Here is a 23,967-nt window from a genome sequence, read left to right on the forward strand (position 1 = left end):
ATGCGAATCAGGGGGTCATCATCAGGGGGTCCTTTTGTCCCTCTGTGGGGGGTTTCTCCCACTAGGTTTATATCTGGGACTCTCCACCATTTGACCTTAGAACTGAAGAAGCTTCTTGGATGAGAGGTGAAACGTCTTCAAGCAACTTAAAGAAGTCCAGACGCTTTTCTTTGCAAGCTCCTTTGACAATGGTGGAGATGGAATTTCAAGCAGTACAACATTTTGCAGCAACCACAAAATGTGAGACATTTGTTGTTTTTATGTTTATTTATTGTTTTTATGTTCAGTCTCAACTGTTACGAAGTTGATGTGCAGTTAATAAGTGCAATAAATATTTATACTGGAAAAGAAAATCGTGAGAGAATCGTGATCTCAATTCTAAGCCAAAAAATCGTGATTCTCATTTTATGCAAAATCGTGCAGCCCTAATTTGAACCCAAAGTTTTATTAAATTTAAAGACCCGTTGCCACAGATTTTCAGTGCAGGTCTTGTGTGATTTGGAGTACCTCACCCTTTTCTTCCTTTATCCTTTCATTAAAAATGTCTTCCTGATAGCCAGCCTTCCACTCAGACCACTCTGAAGAGACCTCAGTGAACAGCAGGGAGTTTAAGTGAAGGGCCCGATGCTTCTTTTGAGTCCTTTTCTAAGTCTTTGCTGGATTTTTCCCTGTTTCTTAATAATGTTCATGTAAATAGTGTTTTTTAGGTCTTGCCCAATTTCCTCAAATGTTTTAAGGAAACACTCCACACCATGCAGTGATATGCCAAGTTCATATCTGTCAAACTGTGGCATTTTGTTTATAAATTCAACTAAAGAAAAAGGAAAGAGGTAATTTTAAAAAAAGAAAAAGAACATACAAAGTAATCAGAGGGAGTGAACACAGCTGGGGGAAACAAGGCACAGGTGAACCGAATCTAAATAAACAGACAAGGAGGAAGTAAAATAAAACAGGAAGCAACTAAAGAGAGAAACAACCAACACAGTGTTAGGTGTTTTTAGGCATCGCAGGTTGTTAAGACAGGGCCTTGACAACAAAACACAGAGGAGGCTCAAGTAATAACAGAGGAAGTGAACTGAAAAGAGAAGAGCAAATCTAACATGAGTCAGAACTGCGAGAATAAAGCAGGTGTTTTGCAGCTTTGCAGGATTTTATTTGATTTTTTTTAGTCAGTTTATCCTACTGCCAAAAACAAAGTATCACTTCTGGAAAGCTATGAATGTAGTGCTTTTCTCCTTGAAAGTAACAAAAGTTATCTGCCCAGTGAGAATTTGGTCATATTTGAGCAAATTCATCAAACAACCACCGGCGTTTGATTCCTACTCTGTGCAGCAGACCCATTTCAGCTTTGAAACCTACACACAAACACACAAATTGCAGTTTTCAGACCATCTATGTTCTTTTATGTTCTTACATAAGCCAGCATTATGTGCACAAATGAAAAACCATCTCGAGCTGCATCAGCGCGTGTTTTGTCAGTCTAGCACCGATCCATCACCGAGGCAGAAGCATCCCCACGGAGTCTGCCGTACCAACGACGTGCCAACATTTTTTATTTTTGTTTTGCCTGAAAAACTGAATTATGAGAGATGAACGTGTCGTGCTGTCGTTTTGCGGGACTAAATGCATTTCTGAATTTTTAAATCCCACAAATGAAATCTGTGATTCGCTCCTACTGTCACATTTGGGAGGCACTGCTTTTTGATGCGTTCCTTCATAACTTCAAGTGAACCTAAGAAACGTAAATCACGTCGGTTTTCGAAGGCTTTAATTGGAGGAGTGCGATCAGTATTCTAACAGGTCCGCTGCCTCCTTCATGTTGCACTCAGCTTCTCTCTCCAGTCACGCGTCAGTGGAGTTTGCTGTTATCAGCGTTAGATATGGCAGCCGCTTCCACGTTTGCGCGTGCCTCTGTGCGTCCTTGTTGCACGTCCTAATTAGCACTACGGGGTACAATAATTATTGTAATAATAACCGAATTCCCTCAGAGCTTGGGGATAATGAGTTTCTAACTTTGTGTGTCTGCTTGTTTTTGCGTTTGACAGAACTGGGTTTGGTGTTTATGCCATAAAAACACACACACAAAAAAACTGGGGGAGGGTAAGTAATGAAAGCATGATGCTGCATTCAAATTCACCTTTAAATTCATCTGTGTGTGAGGATGCATACGTGGAGGGCAGGCGGGGTGTGTTCTTTCAGGGACTTCATTTACTCCCTGGGGTATCTGACTCATTTTCCTATTAGTGTGCAAAGATGATAAGCGATAAACGCCTCAATTTGCCGCATCAGGAATCCACAATCTGCTCCTCTGTGTTTTTCCTTACCCCTCAGTCTGATTCAGACGTTTAACCGGCACATTGGATGCTAGTTTTAGCCGTTAAATTTCCTTAAATGAGTGTATATCTGAGTCTGGATGTGTGTGTGTGTGTTTGGGTGTTTTCCGGTCAATGTTATGGATCCCTTCTTTTGTTTGCACAGCTGGCTTAAATGCTCATCCAGCTGAGCCTTTAGCTTGTTACCTGAATGTCTCTGTGTGGACTGTTGTTGTTATCTTTCTTTGTGCGCATGGATGTTGTAGTTGTGCGTGCCGGGCGTGTGGAAGTGTTCTCATTTGCGCCTCACAGTGACAACTTTAGGCGTCCAGCTTAAAAAAACAGATGCCTTAAATGATTAAAAGCTAATGAGAATTGTGATAATTCTTTTGTTCTTGGGTTGGGTCTGTCGAATATGTTCACACATGCTCCACGAGACAAAGTCCTGCCAAAGGCATCGAGCGCAAAATGATTATTGAGATCTGACAGCAGGGACAAATCCCGACACGCTCTGCAGAGACGCTCCTACACAGTCGCTCGGTGATAGGTAGAAGTAGAAACTCAGTTATGAATATGTGCTGTAACGATGATGGGGTTAATTAACTTAAATGTCCTTCTTTCTTTTCACTTCTAATATTAAGGCAGTGCACACAGACTGGATGAAATGAATGTAAAGAAGCAAAAAGAAAGTTTTTCTTCTCTTTTCATGACACAGCTGCAGCTCACACGCGCGTTGTGTTGCCGTGAAATCCATCGTGGGGACCGAGTGGGCTCCACTTCATCTTAATAATTGCTTTAAGCAGCGTTCATTGCGAGATCTGCGGTTTTAGATACATTAACCTTCGGGTCAAGGTCACATCCAGTCATAAAAGGAGCTCGCCTGTCTGCAAGCTGCTTTCAGAGTCGCCCTCTTTGTCATAAGGTTATCTAGGCTAACGTGTGCCGCTGTGGACTTCTTCTAATAGCCTTCATTTCTTCCTGGAAGTCTCTCTGCGGGGCCTCGAGGCCTGAAAGATGGCCAGAAAGCTGCCCCTGTGTGCGCAGAAGTGTAACTCTGTGTGTTAGCGGTGGGTGGGGTGCTCGCTTGAGAGCAATGTGTGAAATGAAGATAGTACAGTAAGGTTGTTTTTGAACTGCATGTGTACAACACTTGTTTCCAGAGTCTTAGTGTGTGTGTGTGTGTGTGGTTTGCGGAGCATCCCGCCGCAGCTGGATGTGGTTGGGGACTTCTCTCGCTTTATACATTATGTGTGTGTCTTTGTTGCTGCATCCCATAGGGAGTCTCTTGTGCAGTCTTGGTGTGTGGGGGTGTTGATTTGCATCCCCTAAAGACTGAGTCGGGTGGGGGGACTTAGCATGTGAAGAGGTGGACCTACTGCTCTGATACTGCTGCCTCATGGCTTTTTCCGCAGCTTAAAGTGATTACCTCCCTACTGTGTCCATATTGTACCTCTGAAAGCACAAGATTAACAGGGCGCCTGGAAAATCATCTGTTTTATGTACTTGCATTATGCAAGAGCAACATTTCTGTGTGGTGTTTTCTCACGATTAATCAGCACTGCAGCACTGTCACGTCCTTAAAGGCTCCATCTTAATTAAACAGCGGTCTCGCTTGTCTGGGTTTCTGCTCTTCTGCCGGCAAGGAAGTGAAAATGTTCCTAAACTTAAATTCTCGGCCCTCGAGCTGTCAGCGAGTTTGTAAGATGTTCTGGAGCTGCGGCTGCGGCCTTTCAGGCTCATCTAATCATGGATTATTTTGAAGCTGGGATCTCAGGTAAAAGCAATTAACTGCAGTGAACTACCTGTCAGGAAGGAAAACCCAGCAGAGTCTTTAGATGAAGGATTAACAGCCACTGTGGTGATGGCTTTAAGAGCTTGTATGATGTGCCAACATCAGTGGTCCTGCTCTTAGAACAGTTCACTTTATGCCCACTTTGTGCGCTCTCATATTCTCACTGTTCTTTGTTTCCAGTGCACCGTGTGGGATCAGAATCTCATGCTTTATCTGCACGATGCATTAAAGCATTAAAATCATTCAGGCTCTGCAACAATCAGCGGCCTGTCTTGCTGAGTTGCCTGACAGCCGTCATTTTCCTTTTTTAAATCGATGTAACAGTTTCATAAATGTACTAACGATTTCTCTCTTTGCCTTTCTGTTGTCGTCTCTCAGGATTCGCCCTCAGATGGCCAAAGAGAAGATAGAAGGCTGCCACGTGTGCACGTTGGTCACACCCGGAGAGCCTCAAGTCCTCCTGGGAAAGGACAAGGCCTTCACCTATGACTTTGTGTTCGACATTGACTCAGAGCAGCCCCACATCTACCAGAACTGCGTGTACAAGCTCATCGAGGGCTGCTTCGAGGGCTACAACGCCACCGTGTTCGCTTACGGTCAGGTATGACACGGGTGCTTGGATTCCGTTAAGGAAATCTGAAATAAACTGAGGTGCACGCAGCCAGGTTGTCTTTATGAGCTTTATTTTCCTTCACAAAGGGGTCAAACAGCAGTGCAGACAGCATGACAGCAGTCTGCATGCTGTCTGACAAAGAGGGAGACTAGAATATTTATAGAGATGAGTTATCTCTCTGCCACGGCCGCAGAATGCTGTTAGAAGACTGTAATAAAAGATAACTCGTACATCAAGATGTTGTGATGCTTCTGAAATATTACACTGAGACTGAATAAGACTATCGAGTCTTCCATTCAGTAAGACCCGAAGCAGGAGAAGCTCAGAAATGTACAATTACATTAGAGGTGTTTTTTAAATGAATAATTCACAGAGAGTTTGAAGGTCTTTCTTATTTACCTCTTATTTTGTAATTTAGTCACTATTTTATTTAAATATGAAAAAGTAAAATCAAACAAACTATTAGTTTTCCCATTAAGGATTTTATTCAAACATTGGGCATTTTTAGGGAAACATCGGTCGAACTGCAAAGTAAATGTAGCAGGCAAAATGTGTAAGTAATGAGCGGTAGGTTTCAAAGTCAGACACCATGGTAGTCGCCGATTTTCTCTGCATCCTCCTTTACCTTGACGTAGCGCCACCTTGCCCAGTTTGCTATCCCTGTTCCAGGTTCTTTGGTTTGCATAACCAAAGATGTTCGTCCAACCTCAGGGCGAGATCCTCTTCTGAGAAGCAGCTGAACGATACTGAGGACTGCTCCAACAGCCGGCAACCTGGCCTCATGTCACTCAGGGAAAACCTGAGGGAAGGGCCAGGGTAGTGTCGGAGCTTTCAAAATAAGAGCAAGGCAACTGAATCCTAGTGAACTGATCACGGATGCACAAAAAAATAAATAAATCATCACTTAATGGCTTTTATATTATTTTGTTTTGTGAGATTCCAAACTAAGGATGAGGCTGGCCACCTTTATGTGTCTGTGCGTCTAGTACTTACAAAAAGACATGTTGCAGTTCATGCGTGGGCTCTGTTACCCTTCACATATAATTAAAGTCCTGGACAGACATGACTTGCATGAATTAAAGGGTCTTTCAAGTCATTCGGCGTTACATATGTTTCATATCAAATATAAGTGAGCGAGAGCAGCAACGCTTGGTGAATTGTTGCAGCTGACATAATAGATAAAAGAACAACAAAGCAGAAACGTGCACATGTCTGTACACACACCCGTGCAGCGAGCATAGCCATGCACATTGACTCACGGTTTACTGATTTTAATTAACTACAGTGAATGTGTGTGAAACCTTGTTTCTGTAGATAAACAAGGAATGTGATAAATCACTGGTGAATCATTTTACAGACGGGCTCAGGGAAGACGTACACCATGGGGACGGGTTTCGATGTAAGCCTGAGCCCACAGGAGCAGGGCATAATCCCGCGGGCAGTCCATCAGCTGTTTGAGGGAATCCAGGCCAGGAGGATACGCGCCCAGGAGGCCGGCACCCAGCCACCGGACTTTAAAGTCAGCGCCCAGTTCCTGGAGGTAGGCAGCGCTCACATTGTTACTCTATTTGACACTCATACAATGCTGTATTGATATTCCTAAGTGCGCGTGTGCGTTTTTGTGTATGCTGGTCCATATTAACTCCAACCAGATGGGACAAAATGGGGGAGATGACAAGATCATACCCGCTTCTGTAAACAGGAAGTGACAACCTGAAGACAGATGAGCGTGAATGTCTGCTCGTGCATTGTGGGTCCTGATTAATGCTGTCCATTACCTCTGACATTATTCCTCATCACTGTGCGGGAGAAGATGGATAAGTGCAAGGAATGGGAGGAAGGAGGGACGCTTGCGTAGGAGAAATTAGATAATATACGAGTAATTATTTCCTCTGGGGGCTTCTGGCAGGCAAATGTTTGGGTTTTATTTAGGGGACATTACTACTGCATGTGTGTGTTTGTGTATGTGTGGGGGAGAGAGAGAACTGAACAGCGTAATAATAAATTACAATGTAATAGAAATTCAAATTTCAAAATAAAATCGTTTTCTGTCCATTTTTCTTTTCCTTCTTTTGTCTGCGTTCCTGCTTCTCGCTATTAGTGTCTTTTCTGTGGGCTTTCAGGTCAAAAGGTTATCTTCGTTGATGGTTAACAGATGGTCGAGTGTGTATGTGTGTGTGTTTAGCACTAGGTGGGAGCAGCTGAGCTTTCAGCTGACCTCTTTGACCCTTGTCCTCAAAGGTTTCTGAGCTGTCATCACGTTGACCTCTGTGGCTGCAGAGCTGTGTGGAAATACGAAACTAGAAATCAGTTTAACGGAACGGAATAGTTCAGTTTTAAGAGGCGCGCAATCATTTTCAGCAGAGGCGCTCATCCTTGCACTGAGCGTGTACCAATTGTACGATGTGCGATAGGCCTTAATGTGTGCTTGTTCTGCTCCTTGCAGCTGTACAATGAAGAGATCTTGGACTTGTTCGATGGAACCAGAGATCCAGAGAGTCGCGGTAGGAAGTCCGCCATAAAGATCCACGAGGACGCCAGTGGCAGCATCTACACCACGGGAGTCACTTCCAGATTGGTGCACTCAGAGGACGAGGTGGGTCTGTGAGTGTAGAGATGTGATTGGTGACGTTATCACATTTTTGCCAACATCTACAGCTCAGATCAGAAATGAGAAACAAAATATGTGAGCATAAGGCTATAAGTAGACCGAAACCATCCCAGCATAATACCTCCCACAGCATAGCAGAGCAGCCGGATCCCCTTACAGATCAGAATCAGAATCAGAATCAGAATCAGAATACTTTATTGATCCCTGGGGGAAATTATTTTTTGTTACAGTGCTCCATTTTAAACCAACATTAAGACAAGACAGACAATACGCTAACTAAGAATAGTACAATATATACATATATATACATACATACATACATACATAAGTCACTTATAAATAAATATTTGGAAAAGAAACATGTGTAGTTGTAGCAGCAAACAGTGTGTTAAGTGGATGCGTTGTACAGGGAGATGGCCACAGGCAGGAATGATTTCCTGTGTCGTTCAGTGGTGCTTTTCGGTAATCTCAGTCTCTCACTGAACGAGCTCCTGTGACTGACCAGCATGTCATGGAGTGGGTGGGAGGTGTTATCCAACATTGTCTTTATCTTGGACAGCATCCGCCTCTCCGACACCACCTTGAGGGAGTCCAGCTCCATCCCCACAACATTGCTGGCCTTACGGATCAGTTTATTAAGTCTGTTGGCATCTGCGACCCTCAGCCTGCTCCCCCAGCATGCAACAGCATAGAGGATCGCACTGGCCACAACAGACTCATAGAAAATCCTCAGCATTTTCTGGCAGATGTTAAAGGACCTCAGTCGCCTCAAAAAATAGAGACGACTCTGGCCCTTTCTGTAAAGTGCTGTGGTGTTTTTAGCCCAGTCCAGTTTATTGTCAATGTGTACTCCAAGGTATTTATATTCCTCCACAATGTCAACACTGACCCCCTGGATTGAAACAGGGGTCAAGTGTTTCCTGGTCTTCCTGAAGTCCACGATCAGTTCCTTGGTCTTTGCCACGTTGAGCTGCAGATGATTCTGCTCACACCACGTAACAAAGGAGTCGACCACAGCCCGGTACTCTGTCTCATCATCCCTGCTGATGCATCCAACCACCGCAGAGTCATCAGAAAACTTCTGAAGATGGCATGTCTCTGTGCAGTGGCTGAAGTCTGTGGTGTAGAGGGTGAAGAGGAAGGGGGAGAGGACAGTCCCCTGTGGTGCCCCTGTGTTGCTAATCACCTTGTCAGACACACACTGTGGGAGACGTACATATTGTGGTCTTCCTGTCAGGTAATCAACAATCCAGGACACCAGAGAAGCATCCACCTGCATCGCTGCTAACTTATCACCCAGGAGGGTCGGCCTGATGGTGTTGAAAGCACTGGAAAAGTCAAAAAACATGACCCTCACAGTGCTCGCCGGCTGGTCCAGATGGGTGTAGACACGATTGAGCAGGTAGATGATGGCGTCCTCAGTTCCGAGACGAGGCTGATAAGCGAACTGAAGGGGATCCAGATGTGGTCTTACTATGGGTCGCAGCTGGTCCAGGATGAGCTTTTCCAGGGTCTTCATGATGTGGGAGGTCAGTGCCACGGGCCTGTAATCCTGGGGGCCACTGGGACGAGGCGTCTTTGGTACAGGGACGAGGCATGATGTCTTCCACATCACCGGGACCCTCTGCAGACTCAGACTCAGCATAAACAGTTTATGAAAGACTCCACACAGCTGGGGGGCACTGGTCTTGAGGACAAGGGGACTCACTCCGTCTGGTCCAGCAGACTTGCCTGAGTGAAGTCTCCTCATTTGCATCTCAACCTGGTATTGAGTGAAGGTGATGGGTGGGGGAGGGGTGTCAGGAATCTCACAGGAGGCAACATGTGAAGAGAGAGGCTGGCACAGTGGTGTGGCTCTGGATTCCAGGCTGACTGCAGGTGAGGTTGTGGGGGTGGGAGCAGACACTGTGGTGTCGAATCTATTGAAAAACAGATTCAACTCCTCGGCTCTATTCTCACCTCCCTCAGCTCCCCTGCTGTTGGTTGGCCTGAATCCAGTGATGGTCTTCATGCCCCTCCACACCTCTCTCATGCTGTTCTGCTGGAGTTTCCACTCCAGCTTCCTCCTGTAATTGTCCTTAGCCTCTCTGATCTTGTCCTTTAGTAACACCTGGACCTTCCTCACCTCCTCTTTGTTGCCCCCTCTGAAAGCCCTCTTCTTGTTGTTGAGGAGGGCTTTGATGTCCTTAGTCACCCACGGCTTGTTATTTGGGTAACAATGAACAGTCTGAGCTGGAACAATGGAGTCGGTGCAGAAAGTTATGTAGTCTGTGATACACTCAGTAAGCCCATTGATGTCCTCGGCGTGAGGCTCACAGAGTGTTTCCCAGTCGGTCACCTCGAAACAGCCCTGTAGTTCCGCTATTGCCTCCTCTGACCACCTCCTAACAGTCCTGGTGGTCACAGGTTCCCTCCTCACAATTGGCACATAGCGGGGGGTGAGGTGAATCAGGTTATGATCTGACCTACCAAGTGGGGGGAGGGAGGAGGAGCTGTATGCATCCTTGACGTTAGCATACAGTAAGTCTAAAGTTTTCTCTCCCCTGGTGGGACAGTCCACATATTGTTTGAATGTTGGTAGTGTATTGTCCAGTGATACATGGTTGAAGTCACCCGAGATCACAATAAAGGCACTCGGGTGCTGAGTCTGTAGCCGAGCTATGGCAGAGTGGATAGTGTCACATGCAGCTGTGGGGTTAGCAGAGGGGGGAACATAAACAGCCACCAAGATGACGTGAGAGAATTCCCAGGGTAAATAATACGGCCTGAGTCCAACAGCACACAGTTCAGTGTCCGGGCAACAAATCCTTTCTTTGATCAGCATCTATCTGAGTATCAGTATTTACCAACAGTGATTAAACCTTTTAATAATTCCTTCATTAAGTGTATATTTTAAAAATGTTCAGATTATCGTGCAAAATCCTGAACAAAATAACAACTTTTTACACTTCGGTGGTTGATATAACAACTTTAAATGAACCAGAAAGTCCAGAAGACAAGTCTCCCATGACTGTACAGTGACGAGCGATATTACATCGGAAAGTATTCACTGTGAAGACACGAATTAGCTCTGACTGGGATGAGGGGAAGCATGGGAGTGTGAACTGCCAAGAACCATCTGGTGGTCCGTCTTCATAAACAACAAAGAGGTCAGAGATAACAGCGGAGACTGGGCTCTATTTTGCTGCACTGACCGACGTCAATTTTTAAACCCGTGGGGCTATTTATGTATGAAGTTTAGCTTCCTTCTTGAGAGGCTGGCTTGTTTACGGTCACATATGAGAAATGTGTCACAGCTGACGAGAAAGGAAACCGCAGAGCACTGACAGTGAGGAGGAAGAAGGATACGAAAGGCCCATTAGGACACGAGGAATCTTTGGTCACAAGATACACAGAAAAAAGGTGTTCGTTTAGGGGAAGAGCTACACTGAAACACTGACTTGGACAAGGCGGTTGTGGTTGTGGTTACTCAGTTTTTTCTAAAGGTGGGAAAGAGAAAGAATGATGTCAGCAAGTGTTAAAAGACGCAGAGAGAAAGAGGAAGAAAGGCTGAATTTGGGGTCGTTTATCTGCATTAAAGTCAGACAGCTGAGAGACGGGAGGGTGCTCCTGTGGGAGGGAAGAAGAAGACAGAAAAAAAGAAGAGGAAGACAGGATGGAGGCAGGTTATGATAAAGAGTGAGGGGAGGGCAGCTGAGAGGGCAGGGAAAGGAAAAGTAAAGGTTAATGAAATGCTAGCGCTTAAGCGAGCGGTGATGACAAGAACATCTCTGTGGGAAATGCTGAACTCTTCCAGGAAGCTGAGAGTGTCTTCTTAAAACAATACGTGATCATACTCATGGGTACTTAAACAGAAACTCAGTCTGCATGCGTAAGTCAGGAGGTTTCTTACTTTCCAATAAAAGTAACCAAATGTCATGTATAATGTGTTTGTGTGTGTGTGTGCTGCAGCTGCTTCAGTGCCTGAAACTCGGCGCTCTGTCCCGCACCACTGCCAGCACTCAGATGAACGCCCAGAGCTCCCGCTCGCACGCCATCTTCACCATCCACCTCTGTCAGATGCGAGTCTGTCAGCAGCAAATGGTGAGTTTGGAATGGGTGGTGGAAAGAAGGAGAGAGACAAAAGAGGTATTTAGAGTTATTACAACTTTGCCATCATCAGGTTATATGAAAACCTGTCGGCTGTTAGCCGGAGGAGACGGAAAACGATAAGCTATTAGGAAACGTGTGACTTTTAGGAAGAGTAAAAAGAAAAGTCACATATGATGACGCGCAGAGAGAGTGGAAGTGAAACATAAATAATTCAGCATCGTTCAGAGTGATTAAATGATTGCTAGTTTAAAGTAAAAAACAGTAACTCAGCAACCTGCTTCCCTGTGTTTGTTGGTTTCTTAGCAGAACGGTGGAGGAGGGCAGAATGGAGAGCTGAACGGTGGTGTGGAGTCTGGCCCGATCTCCCAGCCAGAGTATGAGACACTGATGGCCAAGTTTCACTTCGTGGACCTGGCTGGCTCCGAGAGGCTGAAACGCACAGGCGCTACAGGAGACAGAGCCCGCGAGGGAATCTCTATTAATTGTGGACTTGTAAGTCAGGCAGGGATCGCCAGTGTAAGATTGTAAATCTGTATACAAAAGAAATAACTGTGCATGCTTAGATCACATCTTCTTCTTGTGTGTCTTTGCACCTCTGCTAGCTGGCTCTGGGAAATGTGATCAGTGCTTTAGGCGATCAGACCAAGAAGGGCGGACACGTCCCATACCGAGACTCCAAACTTACCCGACTGCTTCAGGACTCGCTGGGAGGGAACAGGTATAAGCACATACAGACACACACAGACACACACATATGAAGAAGTTGTATTTGTGAGAAAAAGATGTAATATTCAGAAGAATCTACATTTTGGTGACACAAAAGGGAGTTTTTTTTGGAGCTGAAGTGATTGGTCAGTTACTTAATCAGGTTATTTCCACAACAACGTGTAACAACCATGACAACCAAATCGTATGCACATTTACCGACGGCCTCCGTGTTTTCTTTTTCCCTCAGTCGTACGGTCATGATCGCCTGCGTCAGCCCGTCAGACCGGGACTTCATGGAGACGCTGAACACGCTGAAGTACGCCAATCGCGCCCGAAACATCAAGAACAAGGTGATGGTGAACCAAGACAAGACGAGCCAGCAGATCAGCGCCCTGCGCGCCGAGATAGCCCGACTTCAGATGGAGCTGATGGAGTACAAGGCGGTGAGCGATGGGGGGGGGCGGGATGAGCCCAGAGGAAGAGCAATAGGATGTAGCTGCATGCTGGTGATGTAGTTAGTGAGGGGGTATGTGCGGGGCAAAGATGGATGAAACTGAGAATAGCGTGTAAGCAGAAGAAGACAGAGTAATGGAGTAAGGGAGAATGATATCAGACGCTAAGTAATAAAAGGAGAGGCCGTGCTTGCTGCAGATATATCAAATTAAAGATCATTACTGGAACACACACATCACTTGTCAGCATTTTACAGTGTAATGTAAGGACAAATTGATGTTTCAGCTTGAGTGTAAACTCCACGAAGAATAATATGAGAACTGTGAGAAGAAATGGGGAGAGAAAGACGGGCCACTTTCATCAGTTTTGACCTCTGGGGCCGTAAGAAACAAGTGATCGTTTAGCTCTGTTGTTGCGTTATTACGTGACTAAAAGGGTTACCACACTTACAGGGAAGTGACTGTGCTGAGGGATGGCAAGCTGACCTCGATGTGGTAATAAGGGATGCGATGTGACTTGAGTGTGGAAGTAATGAAGTGGAGTTAATGGCTGCGAGCAGCGGTTAACAGTGACTCTCTGTTGGAAACAACGGGATTTTTTCAGCGTTAATCACTGAAAACGCAACAATACATCGCTGTAGAGCCACGGTCATTGTAAATAACAGCACTCTGTTTGGTTCAGCGTGGCGTATTTGTATGAGCGTAAATTTAGGTTGAGTTTGTTTTTTCACGTCTGCCCTTTGACCCTTGGACGCCAAAGCATTTGTTGACCGTGCCAACCGTCTGCTCTGTGCAGGGGAAGCGTGTAGCCTGTGAGGAAGGGTCAGAGGGCTACAGTGACCTGTACCAGGAGAACACCATGTTGCAGAGAGAAAATGACACCCTGCGTCTCAGGGTGAAAGCAATGCAGGAGACCATCGACCACCTCAACTCACGCGTAACACATCTGCTGGCCAATGAGGTCAGCACTCTGCTCGCCAAGTCAAGTACGTGAGAGATCCTTAATCGGACGAGCTCTGCCTCTGCAATGACGATGTTTGTTTGTTTTTTAAAATTAACCGCATTTTCCGTGATCTGAGTGCGTTTTTACTTTTCATCATCCAGGCGAGGGCAACGAGGAGATCGGGACTCTAATACAGAACTATATCCGAGAGGTTGAAGAACTCAGGTAAGAGCCTGAGTATCGTTATGTGGTCACTCAAACCAGTAACAGACTAACAGCGATTGGTATTTACTGTGATAACTGTGATATTTTAAGTAAGCTGCTTATCCCCAAATCACAATTGTGTCTTTCCTGTAGTTCTGTTTATCCATCTAGATTCTTTGAAGATGCCTCTTTGATTAAATATAACGGAACTAAATCTTTTCCATGAGCAGCTTTTGTGAACTGAACTGCAGCCTCAGCTTCTCCACAGGCTTTGAGCTGACTATAGTAAGGTGCCTACAGTTAGACTTTTCTGTAGCTGCATCACGTTCTTACACACCTGGAGGGACCCACTTCTTACAGAAACCCACTTAGTTCGGCTGAGTCATTCAGTGTGGTGCAGTTCAGCTTCAGTTCAGTTGTTTCTCTTCTCTCTGCAAGCTGTGAGCGCCCGCTGGGCTGGTCTATTAAAGTCAGCGACAGTACGCAAGTGTGTCACTACAGTTTGGAGCTTAATATGAGAGCGATAGTCAAATTACATACTACATGTACGTGTGACATCAATATTTATTTTAACTGTTTTTCGCAGCTTTTTGACTTCCCACAGCAGGGAAAAGTGTACTAATTAAGGGGTTTATTGTGGGACACTTATGTGTGATTATCTATTTAGTTTTCCCTTCTGTATTTCTTATTGCTGTAGTAATAAAATTCATGAATGAAACCTCTGTCGCCGCTTTCTGTCCCTCTCTTCCACCTTTGCCAGAACCAAACTTCTCGAGAGCGAGTCCATGAACGAGTCGTTACGGCGACAAGTGGGCCGGCTCTCCTCCCGTTCCCCGTTCCCCACCTCCACTCTCAGCCCCGCCCCCGGTCACCCCCCGGGTTCTTCGCCTGCTCCCATGTCTATGGAGGCGGAGATGACGGACGTGCTACGCCGGGCCAAGCTGGATATCGAGAGACTGAAGAAGAAAGAGAGGAGGCAGAGGAGGATGAGGTGAGGAGCAGAGGACATGTAGACCTCCAAACATTGTTTTATGCAAATATAATATCTAATGGCTCAATTTACGCCTCATATGAACCTCTTCAGATTTTAAAAGCTGCTTTAAAGGGAAGGTGATGGTTGTGAAATATTTCCTGGCCATATATTTTCTCCCTTCCTCATTACTTTTCTCTTTAAGCCCCACATCACAAGTAAATTAGGACTTGCGGGCTGCCAGCTTCTGAAAAGAGTTGGTATGCTGCCAATGCTGAGCTGTAACGCTGGCTTGGACACAGAAAGGTCTTAGTCAGTCGGCTACTGGGTCACGAGAGAGAAGAGTACACAGCCTAACAGGCTAATTGAGGCCTAATGGCAGTGAAATGGAGGAAGATGGGAATTTAGAGCTGGGATGGCTGATAAGTTTGTAGAAGAGGGAGCAAAGGAGATAATAAAACTGGCACTAAAACTCAAGAGCTAAAGGGGCAATGATGGTAGACAAGGTGAAGAAGAGTTTGCTTAATGACTTTTGTTGGTTGATTTTGCAGTAAGCATATTACTTGGCAAGACTCCCAGAGCACAATAAGGGATGTCAGAGTGTGCACGATCTTAGTTACACTCAGGGGAGTGGTTCTGCGCGGCAAAAACCATCTGGTATAGCGCTGAAGGTGATGTGATTTTTGTGGAGAATCCCATGCCTGACAGTACCTGGGTTGACACGCGTGCTCTTCTCCTTCAGCCCAGAGTTGGAGAAAGGTCTGAAGAAACGAGTAAAGCTGCACACTCAGGAGAACGGGCAGGGCGGGGAGAACGGGCAGGGCGGAGAGATCGATTCAGATGAGAATTACACCGAGGTAAGACCCGCACGAGTCGGCACTCGCGAGCTTTAAAGTGACCGTAACGAGTCTGATCGTTTGTGCGTTTCTCCGCGTGCGCAGGACATCATGTCTCCACTGCAGGAGGAGAATGGCTGCGATGACGAGGAGGGGGAGGACGAAGAGGAGGGTAGGGAGGAAGAGGATGACTTTGACAGTGATGAGAGCCTGGTGGATTCGGACTCAGACTCGGATGAGAAAGGTGTGGCCCTGACAGATGCTGTTATGAAATGACACCACTGTTTTCACTCTTTCTCCCTGTTTATCAGCTGTTCTTTCTGTCAGGACATCATCTGCTGTGAGAGATGATTTACAGTAAAGATAAAGATGTTTTTAGTGTAAAAAGAGCAGAAATGAATTTGCATCTAGATGGAAATTTTTTTACATATTTCTTAATATACAGTTGTATATGAAACACACACACAAATGGTGCAATTTGGTTTACAACCTCAAAACTCCTCAACCTGCAGCCAACTTCCAGGCGGACCTGGCAGACCTGACCTGCGAGATTGAGATCAAGCAGAAGCTGATAGATGAGCTGGAGAACAGCCAGCGGAGGCTGCTGATGCTAAAGCTGCAGTACGAGGAGAAGCTCATCCTGCTGCAAAACAAGATCAGAGACACGCAGCTGGAGAGAGACCGCGTGCTACAGAACCTCAGTGAGTTTAGTTAAGTTGCTCCGTGAGTGCAAAGTGTCACGCGAGGTGTCGGCTACGGCTCGTTAACGTTGTTACACGGTTGTGCAGTGACCATGGAGAACTACACGGAGGAGAAGGCCAACCGGATCAAGCAGGAGTACGAAAAACGCCTCAAGGAGATGAATCGCGACCTGCTTAAGCTACAGACGGCACAGAAGGAGCACGCACGCCTCCTCAAGAACCAGGGGAGGTATGAACGGGAGCTGAAGAAGCTCCAGGGCGAGGTCAACGAGATGAAGAAGGCCAAGGTAAGAAGGGGCTGCTGGAAGTCTGTGTGGAGGAAAGAAGGGAAGGATGCTGTGCGATCACCAGTGTTTTCTGCCATTTTCAGGTGGCGCTGATGAAGCAGATGAAGGAGGAGCAGCAGAGGAGGAGGATGGTAGAGGCGAAGAGAAACCGTGAGATAGCCCAGCTAAAGAAGGAGCAGCGCCGGCAAGAGGTTAGCAGCATATGACCTCTTGTGCGTGTGTTTTATATTTAGGATTGCATATGTGATTTTTCAGGTTAGCAGCAGAATTATTTGGGATTTATTGGGAGATTTAGCACAAGCACAGATATAACATCTATAAAAACGAGGTTAAACTATGTTGCTATCACTGTCATCGTGGCAGAACTTTAAGTGTTATCTGCTGTATCCAAAGAATTAAATGTAGGTGAATCTGTATGCACAATGCATATGGATGTAAATGTAGAGTCAGAGCCCCATCTGTAGGCTGGCACACTGAAAACTTGAGTGCTGGATTATGTAAATACTGAACACGTACTTCTGGTATTATTCTGTGTTTTTAAGATTAGTGCATCCTCTGCAAGCATTAACTTCCATCTTTTTTTGGCTTCCCTGGAGAAGAGGGCTCGTTAATGAGCATGAAAAGCCTTTGCGCTGTCATACCGTGGGCAGCATTCATAATCCTTTTATTTCGATTTTCATCTTAAGTCTTAAAATCCCTTCATGATCAACACTTTGCAAACCTGTTGTGTGACGAGTAATCCCATTCAGCTCAGGGATCTCAAAGGCAACTGAAAAGCATTTTCTTTTTAAAAAGTGATGAATATTATAAAAAAGGTTGTGTTTTTTTCTCCATCAGTACCAGATTCGTGCGCTGGAGTCTCAGAAGCGGCAGCAGGAGCTGGTGCTGCGCAGGAAGACTCAGGAGGTGACCGCCCTGCGGCGCCTGGCCAAACCTATGTCAGATCGAGTGGCTGGACGAGTGGCCCGCTGGAACCAGACTCCCCCGGTTACGGACTCTGGAGCTGAGTTATCAGCGAGCACCACGGCGAGCAGCTCTGAGCCCGAGACTGCGAGGACCGTAAGCGGACTGGTGCGGCAGTGGAACAACAAGAACAGCGTGTACGGATATCTGGGAGAGAGCGAAGGCAGCATGGACGGAACACGCGTCATCGGGTAAGACGACGAGATGCTATGATACTGTCCTTGGACTGAGCTGAATAAAATTATAATTAAAAAAAAAAAGCTCAGGTAGCACCACCCAGGGTCCAGACGCTGGTGGTGGTGATAATGGAGATGGAGGCTTGGATGAAGACACTTGCATGAGGCGGAGACAGGGCGGAGGTGGGTCGCACAGAGGAGTCTGAAAGATGAGCGGTGCAGAGTGTGCAGAGCGGAGGGCGATCGGTTTAAAGAAGGCGGGCAGAAAGATTGAGTTTTATAGTGTGAGGAAGTGATGTAATGATTAGACTAGCAACCCAACACCTGGGGAAGCAGACAGATCAGTCAATACAGATTTTAATATAATACATGACACAACTTTATTGCTGCTTATTGTGAGTTGATGACATTTTATTTATCCAGTATTTGCCACCTGTTTTTGGTCCATCACCAGCAGTAGAAAGAAGTTGCCGCGTAAGCCAGCCGGCCTGGGCAACAGTGGAGCTGCAGGCAGAACCAGCAGCATTTCAAAGTCTGCACGTCAGAAGTGGCAAGCTCTCGAGCGTCGAATCACGGACATCGTCATGCAGAGAATGACCATTGCAAACATGGAAGCCGACATGGATCGCCTTATCAAGGTAGGAATGGCACGCTAGGGCTAAAATGTTGTCACCGGGGTTACGCGTGGTTTGATGGATGTAGTTTCTTTCTACCAAGAGACTGACTTAAGGTTTTGGATTATAAATTCTCAAACGTACAGCACATCGCTGTGGTTATTGAAGGGTTGAGAGCAGTTGAGCATCGGGGGTTGCATCAGCAACTTTTTTGACGCTGACTTCTGTAGTCGGTTAACAACTGAAACTGAGTGTGAGGCGCTTCCTTCCTCCTTTCCCTCGCAGATGAAGAAATGTTAAAATGTGGGAGGGAGGGCGGCCTTTTTCACAGATACGGCTTGGCACGCAGCTTTTTGCAGCTGCTGTCTTTGAATCATCGAATTTAAAACTCTGTCAGGTTTTTCTCCGAGTTTAGATGCGTCAGAATGCGTCTGTTCAGTTTGTGCCTCAGATAAACAGAGAACATTAAGATTCCAAATGTAGAAATGACTTCTGTAGATGTTAAATATAACTATGAATTTTAATTTTTAATATCACCGTGTGGTGATTTGTGCTTTTGCTGAGTCAGAAGCGAGAAGAGCTGACGGCCCAACAGGAAGCGCTCTCACATAAGAGAGAGGTGCTGATGGCGGACGGGGAGGGGCCAGAAGCTGAGGACCGCCTCCTTCAGGAAATTAACGAGGATATTGAGGTGCTGAACGCCAATATAGACTACATCAACGACAGCTTGTCTGACTGCCAGGCCACCATTGTACAGATAGAGGAGACCAAGGTATGAAGACGCAAACCCATGCACAGGTATTTAGACCTGCATGCCAGCAATGAGGAGAGTCAGGCCTTTAGTAACATTCATGTTTGTGTGTTTTCCTGCAGGATGAGCTGGACTCAGTGGACACCTCAGTGGTGATCAGTTCATGCTCCTTGTCTGAAGCACGCCACCTGCTGGATCACTTCCTAAAGGCTTCCATAGACAAGGTAAATGATCATACACGGGGATTTTCAAAACCGTCAAGTTTAAAGGAAGAAAAGAACTTCTGTAGGCTTAAATGTGTAGCTTTAAGAAGATTTAAGTAAGTAAGAGTCAGAAGATGTATCACAGCATAATGTTAGAGTCAGGTGTGGATCCATGAAATGATGGTTTCAGTGCCATCTAGTGGTGTTTCTCTGTATCCCACTACATTATTGTGTTGCGTTTCTGGATTGAGAGTAGGGGTGGGTTTTTATAATCGATTCATGGATTAAGATCGATTCTGGCTTGGATAACGTAAAATCGATTCATTAAAATCCTGAATCGATTTTTTAATATAAATTTATTTTGCCCAAAATGCCAGAATCTCTGGTGAAATCTCACAAAATTTCAAGAACCACCAAACAGTTAAGACAGTAAATGAGAGCAGGTACACGGATTCTGCACATAGACTTAAACACACAGCGCGACCCGCGGATCAGAATCAGTTAGATGTCGTCTTTCTCACGGTCGGGGCTGAAAGCCGACAGCTCGCTGATTCTGATCTGTCGGCGGGTCCGCGCTTTGTGTTCACGCCCTTTATGCGCCGATTCTAAAGCTGTTAGTTTGATCTCTCTCCAAACAATATTGACCAAACCAGCAGCAAAAGAAGATCCAAACGCTTCACATAAACATCGTCATGAATTCACTCTGACTTTTACTGTTTTGCTTCCACCGCGATGCACAGCTCTCTCTCTCTCTCTCTCTCTGTACTTCAAGAACAGTTTCCCTTTCGTCATTATTCGCTTGCTTGTTATGCACAAGTCTACTGTTGTTTACAGCGCTGTCGGCCGCTGTTTTTTTTCCCTTTTACATTCTTCCGAAAAGAAAACCTCATTTCTGCTGTTCAATACTGAACAAATTTAAACTTTTTAAAATTATTCAAAATGCAAAACGCTTAACGTGTCTCTAATAAAACTGCTGTAACTTCAGAGGTAATGTTCATATGTTGATTAATGGTTTTCTTTCGTTTTTGATGTACTGCAGAATATTTTTATAAAATCCCAGGCCAGGAAAACCTTCATGTTTTTCTGTGTTTTATCTTCAGCTACTTTGACACAAAGGTATCTGCTGTGACGCTCACACCTGTGATAAAGTCTTGCGTGTGTCAGCTTCCTTTTTATTGATACAAAAATATGTAAATGTACTGATCTGAATTATAATATTTCTGACTGTCAAAATTTCCCAGATTTAAATCGAATCGAATCGAATTAAATCGAATCGTGGATCGAATCGATTCGGGACCTTGTGAATCGGAATTGAATCGATTCTAGAAATCAGTGACGATACCCAGCCCTAATTGAGAGCCTATTAAAATAGTTCAGTGTTACAGTATTGTGTTGTTGTTGTTGTTTTTATATTTTCTTTGGTGTTCCTGCAGAGTTTGCAGGTGGCTCAGAAGGAGGCTCAAATCAGACTGCTCGAAGGCCAGCTGAGACAGACAGATGTGATTGGCTCGTCCCACAATCACATGATCCTCGATGCCCTAAGAGAAAAGGCTGAGTGCATCCCCGAGCTCCAGGCTCTCATCCACAACGTACAGCAGGGTAAGAGAGGACTCCTGTGCGTCATGTGGTGAGACAAAGGAGAAGGAAGACATAAAAAGTAGAGAAGCTGCACAGTTGCCCGCTTTTTCTTTGTTCTAGTTTCTTCTCACACATGAAAGTGCTGTGTTGCATCATAGGAGATGGACTGTGTTTAGCCCCATTGCTTCTTGGTAAAGCATAAAGAAAAATAAACAAGGTTTTCGATTCTTAGAAAAACCATATGTGGATTCAGTTTTAGTGTAGGAATACTACATATGCCTTGGGAATTGTGTCAAGAAGGACATCTGTTGTAAAAATCATCCAGATCAAATATGCGTACCTACCCACTGTAGGGATCCTCGTGAATAAGGGGCGCAGAATGTGGCATTAGGGCATCCTGTGGCACCGTGAGACATAATGGTGTTTTGCTTCCAGAGAATGGTTATGCGAGCACAGATGAGGAGCCCTCTGAATTCAGCCAAGCCTCCGACAGCAGGTGAGCTGTCTTTCCTACACAACATCATACAGCGTATCTTTTAGGGCTCATACCCATTGCTCTGACCCATTTAAAAATTCGCACACACATCTATTTCAGTAAAGATTTCTGCACATGTTCACGTTTATCTTTCCTCTCTGCCTCCAGCGTGTCTCAGATGAAAGAATCGAACAGCCAAGATGACTTCAAAACAAAATTACAGCAGGTTTGTGCTGTTTCTTATAAGGTTTTTTTTAGTTCCTATGCACATGCCATAGTGCCATTCTTGTTTGTGACCATGAGGTGGCAGTAGAAGCAAACACTTCAAATGACTCCCAGAAGCTTAGAGGCATAAGGATTCCTCATTTGGCACGAATCCCTCTTATTAGTCTGCTAAAGTTTTGTTTTTCTCTTTCTTCTTGCTGACCTAGAATAATAACCTAGAATGACTTCTGCCGTGTTTGTTTTACTGCTCTTCTTCTATTTTCTTTGTGCTTTTCCCTGCTGAACGATGTTCTCAGGCTGTATATATAATCTCCCTTTGCACCTTAATTACAATCATTGTTTTTCTCTTTATTTCATGCCCCAGTTTTTTCCCCCTATCCAAGCATCCTTCTTCTTCTGTGGTCCTCTGTAATAAAAGCGGTTCATATTTTTCATCCAGATGGAGCCCCGTCTCTCAGCTCAGATGAAGGCGGTGTCAGCAGAGTACCTCGGTCCAATCCTGGACCCCTCATCCGGCAGCAAACCGCAGCACATCACCAAGTCTCTGGCTTCACTGACGGACATCCAGGAGGACGGCCTGAGTCTTGCTCCAGGGAGCCTTGGGCTCAGCCTGGCATTAAGAGACACGTATCACAGGGACCGGGTATCCCGCACCATCAGCTTGCCTGTGAGGGGTCACACCTTGTAAGTCACTGGCAGATCATAGTGATAACTGAGATGAAGCCCTGACTTTTCTTTAAGTCTTATCAGGATGTGGAACCAATGAGAGGAATGATTGGCTCTAGTACTATCATCTTGTGTCAGATTGCGTTTACTCATTATCCACTATATATACATTGTGAGCATCTCTTTTAGCTTCTCGTGAATATTTTAGCCATTGTTTCCATCTTAAAAGTGACTACACTTCATGTAATATAAATCAGTGCACGCAGAATTCATATGATGAGGATATTTTGTTTCTAAATCTAATATTCATTTCTGTTTTTTGGTTTTTCAGCATCAATAACAAAAGTTTTCCTTTTGCAGTCATTTACTAAAATGTGTGAAATTTTGTGAATCCTGCACAAGTAAACATCTTCTGAAAATCAGAAAATAGAAAGCGGTTTATCAGGTATTATTCTGTTTCGTGGCAGCAAAAACAACTCAGGCGAATTGCCACGAGTCCTCAGTGATGTGTGTGATTTGATATTTGAAGAGATTAGGCTGCTAGAAATGCTTTTTAAACTGCATAAACCTTGCTGCTTATCGAGTCCCAACAGTTCACATAGATGTCTGTCATCCTTTCTGTGCACTCCCCTGAACGTTTGCTTAGTTTGCTTGCATTTGTCTGTGTGTGTCAGTCCCAGGCAGTCTCGGGGCTATGACACTTCCCCCCTAACCAGAAGGAAATCTTACGACCGTGCGTACAGGTACATGTAATGCTCATTTCGCTAGCAGATGGATCGCACTTTGTTCTAGCAGTTTATTTACACAGTGGGACTCTTTAACTTCCTCATCCTAAACTCCACCATCTTTCTGCCCCTTGTCAGGCCGACTGATGGCTACACTCCCCCCTCCTCCCCTCCTCTGAGGACCAGGAACGACCGCAACGTCTTCTCGAGGCTCACCAGCAACCAAACCCAAGGTTCTGCTCTGGACAAGTGAGTGCAGATCCATACACACAAACGCCACCTGTGTCCATCAGTCGGTCACGCTTTGAAAGATTCCCATCCTTTTTTCTTTTCTTTTCTTCTTTTTTCCCTCTTCCATGTTTTACCTCAGTTTTTCTGCAGACAGGCTGAAGGTCAGGCCTTTTTGAAGGGAAAGTGGTTCTGTCAATAATTTAAATAAGCCTTTTAAGAATGTTTACTACTAGCTTGCCTTCATCTGAATCCCTTTCTTAGATAAATCCCTTTCTTCTGGCATTAATGTGAAACCCGCAGAAACAGATGGTGCAGGCAGTCTTGGAATCCAGGTGTCAAACCCAAACCGCAGTCTATTCAAACCTGCGCGTAGCAGCGGTAACAATGAGGTGTAATTGCAGTGGGCTTCCAATTCGCATACAGAAATTACCAGGAGACAATGGCAAATCAGGAGAGGGGGGTGTGGGGGGGAGCTCAGATGGTAACACCCACTGCTCAAATGTGGTGTCAGGGCAGCAGTGGCTGGGAAGCAACCAGGATGTGGGATGATATGAAATCAGTTTTGAGGTGACGTGCTGTGCATGACAATGATCTTCATTCAGGAAAGAGAAATCCGCCTGACCAATCTTATATCATCCAATATAAACAGCCCTGTAATTAATCTTATCTTACAATACTGGGTTTGTTGAGGCTGTGCATGACAAAACTTAATTCAAATTTATGATAATTTCCGAGGATGGTGTCAGCCGTGATGTTGAGCGGTCCCATTCCTGATGTCATTTTTTTTAAAAGGTAAACGAATTATAAAACTCCGCTCAGCGTGTATTTGTGTAATCGTA

General features: G+C 45.2%; 1 protein-coding gene across 3 annotated transcripts in view; it reads left to right on the top strand.

The window, feature by feature from the left end:
- Positions 1-23,967, top strand: part of kif21b (kinesin family member 21B) — a 70,467-nt gene that overhangs the window by 20,459 nt on the left and 26,041 nt on the right. For 2 of the 3 annotated variants that reach the window (XM_086291933.1, XM_086291934.1), the window contains exons 2-26: positions 4,483-4,705; positions 6,075-6,257; positions 7,164-7,313; positions 11,280-11,411; positions 11,724-11,912; positions 12,023-12,138; positions 12,376-12,571; positions 13,377-13,566; positions 13,685-13,748; positions 14,488-14,718; positions 15,440-15,554; positions 15,639-15,777; positions 16,046-16,234; positions 16,322-16,521; positions 16,605-16,712; positions 17,359-17,675; positions 18,115-18,298; positions 18,843-19,046; positions 19,148-19,249; positions 20,662-20,827; positions 21,242-21,302; positions 21,450-21,507; positions 21,946-22,190; positions 22,847-22,915; positions 23,036-23,146. In XM_086291933.1, the coding sequence (XP_086148059.1) occupies positions 4,483-4,705; positions 6,075-6,257; positions 7,164-7,313; positions 11,280-11,411; positions 11,724-11,912; positions 12,023-12,138; positions 12,376-12,571; positions 13,377-13,566; positions 13,685-13,748; positions 14,488-14,718; positions 15,440-15,554; positions 15,639-15,777; positions 16,046-16,234; positions 16,322-16,521; positions 16,605-16,712; positions 17,359-17,675; positions 18,115-18,298; positions 18,843-19,046; positions 19,148-19,249; positions 20,662-20,827; positions 21,242-21,302; positions 21,450-21,507; positions 21,946-22,190; positions 22,847-22,915; positions 23,036-23,146 (3,942 nt within the window). The remainder of the gene's footprint in view (positions 1-4,482; positions 4,706-6,074; positions 6,258-7,163; positions 7,314-11,279; positions 11,412-11,723; positions 11,913-12,022; positions 12,139-12,375; positions 12,572-13,376; positions 13,567-13,684; positions 13,749-14,487; positions 14,719-15,439; positions 15,555-15,638; positions 15,778-16,045; positions 16,235-16,321; positions 16,522-16,604; positions 16,713-17,358; positions 17,676-18,114; positions 18,299-18,842; positions 19,047-19,147; positions 19,250-20,661; positions 20,828-21,241; positions 21,303-21,449; positions 21,508-21,945; positions 22,191-22,846; positions 22,916-23,035; positions 23,147-23,967) is intronic. The other variant, XM_086291935.1, reaches the window with a different exon arrangement.

Source organism: Aulonocara sp. 'chitande type north' Nkhata Bay, linkage group LG5 (assembly GCF_057382095.1).
Source record: "Aulonocara sp. 'chitande type north' Nkhata Bay isolate Kocher_YH1m ecotype deep benthic linkage group LG5, A_spYH_male_GT1.1, whole genome shotgun sequence".
NCBI classification, from domain to species: Eukaryota; Metazoa; Chordata; class Actinopteri; order Cichliformes; family Cichlidae; genus Aulonocara; species Aulonocara sp. 'chitande type north' Nkhata Bay.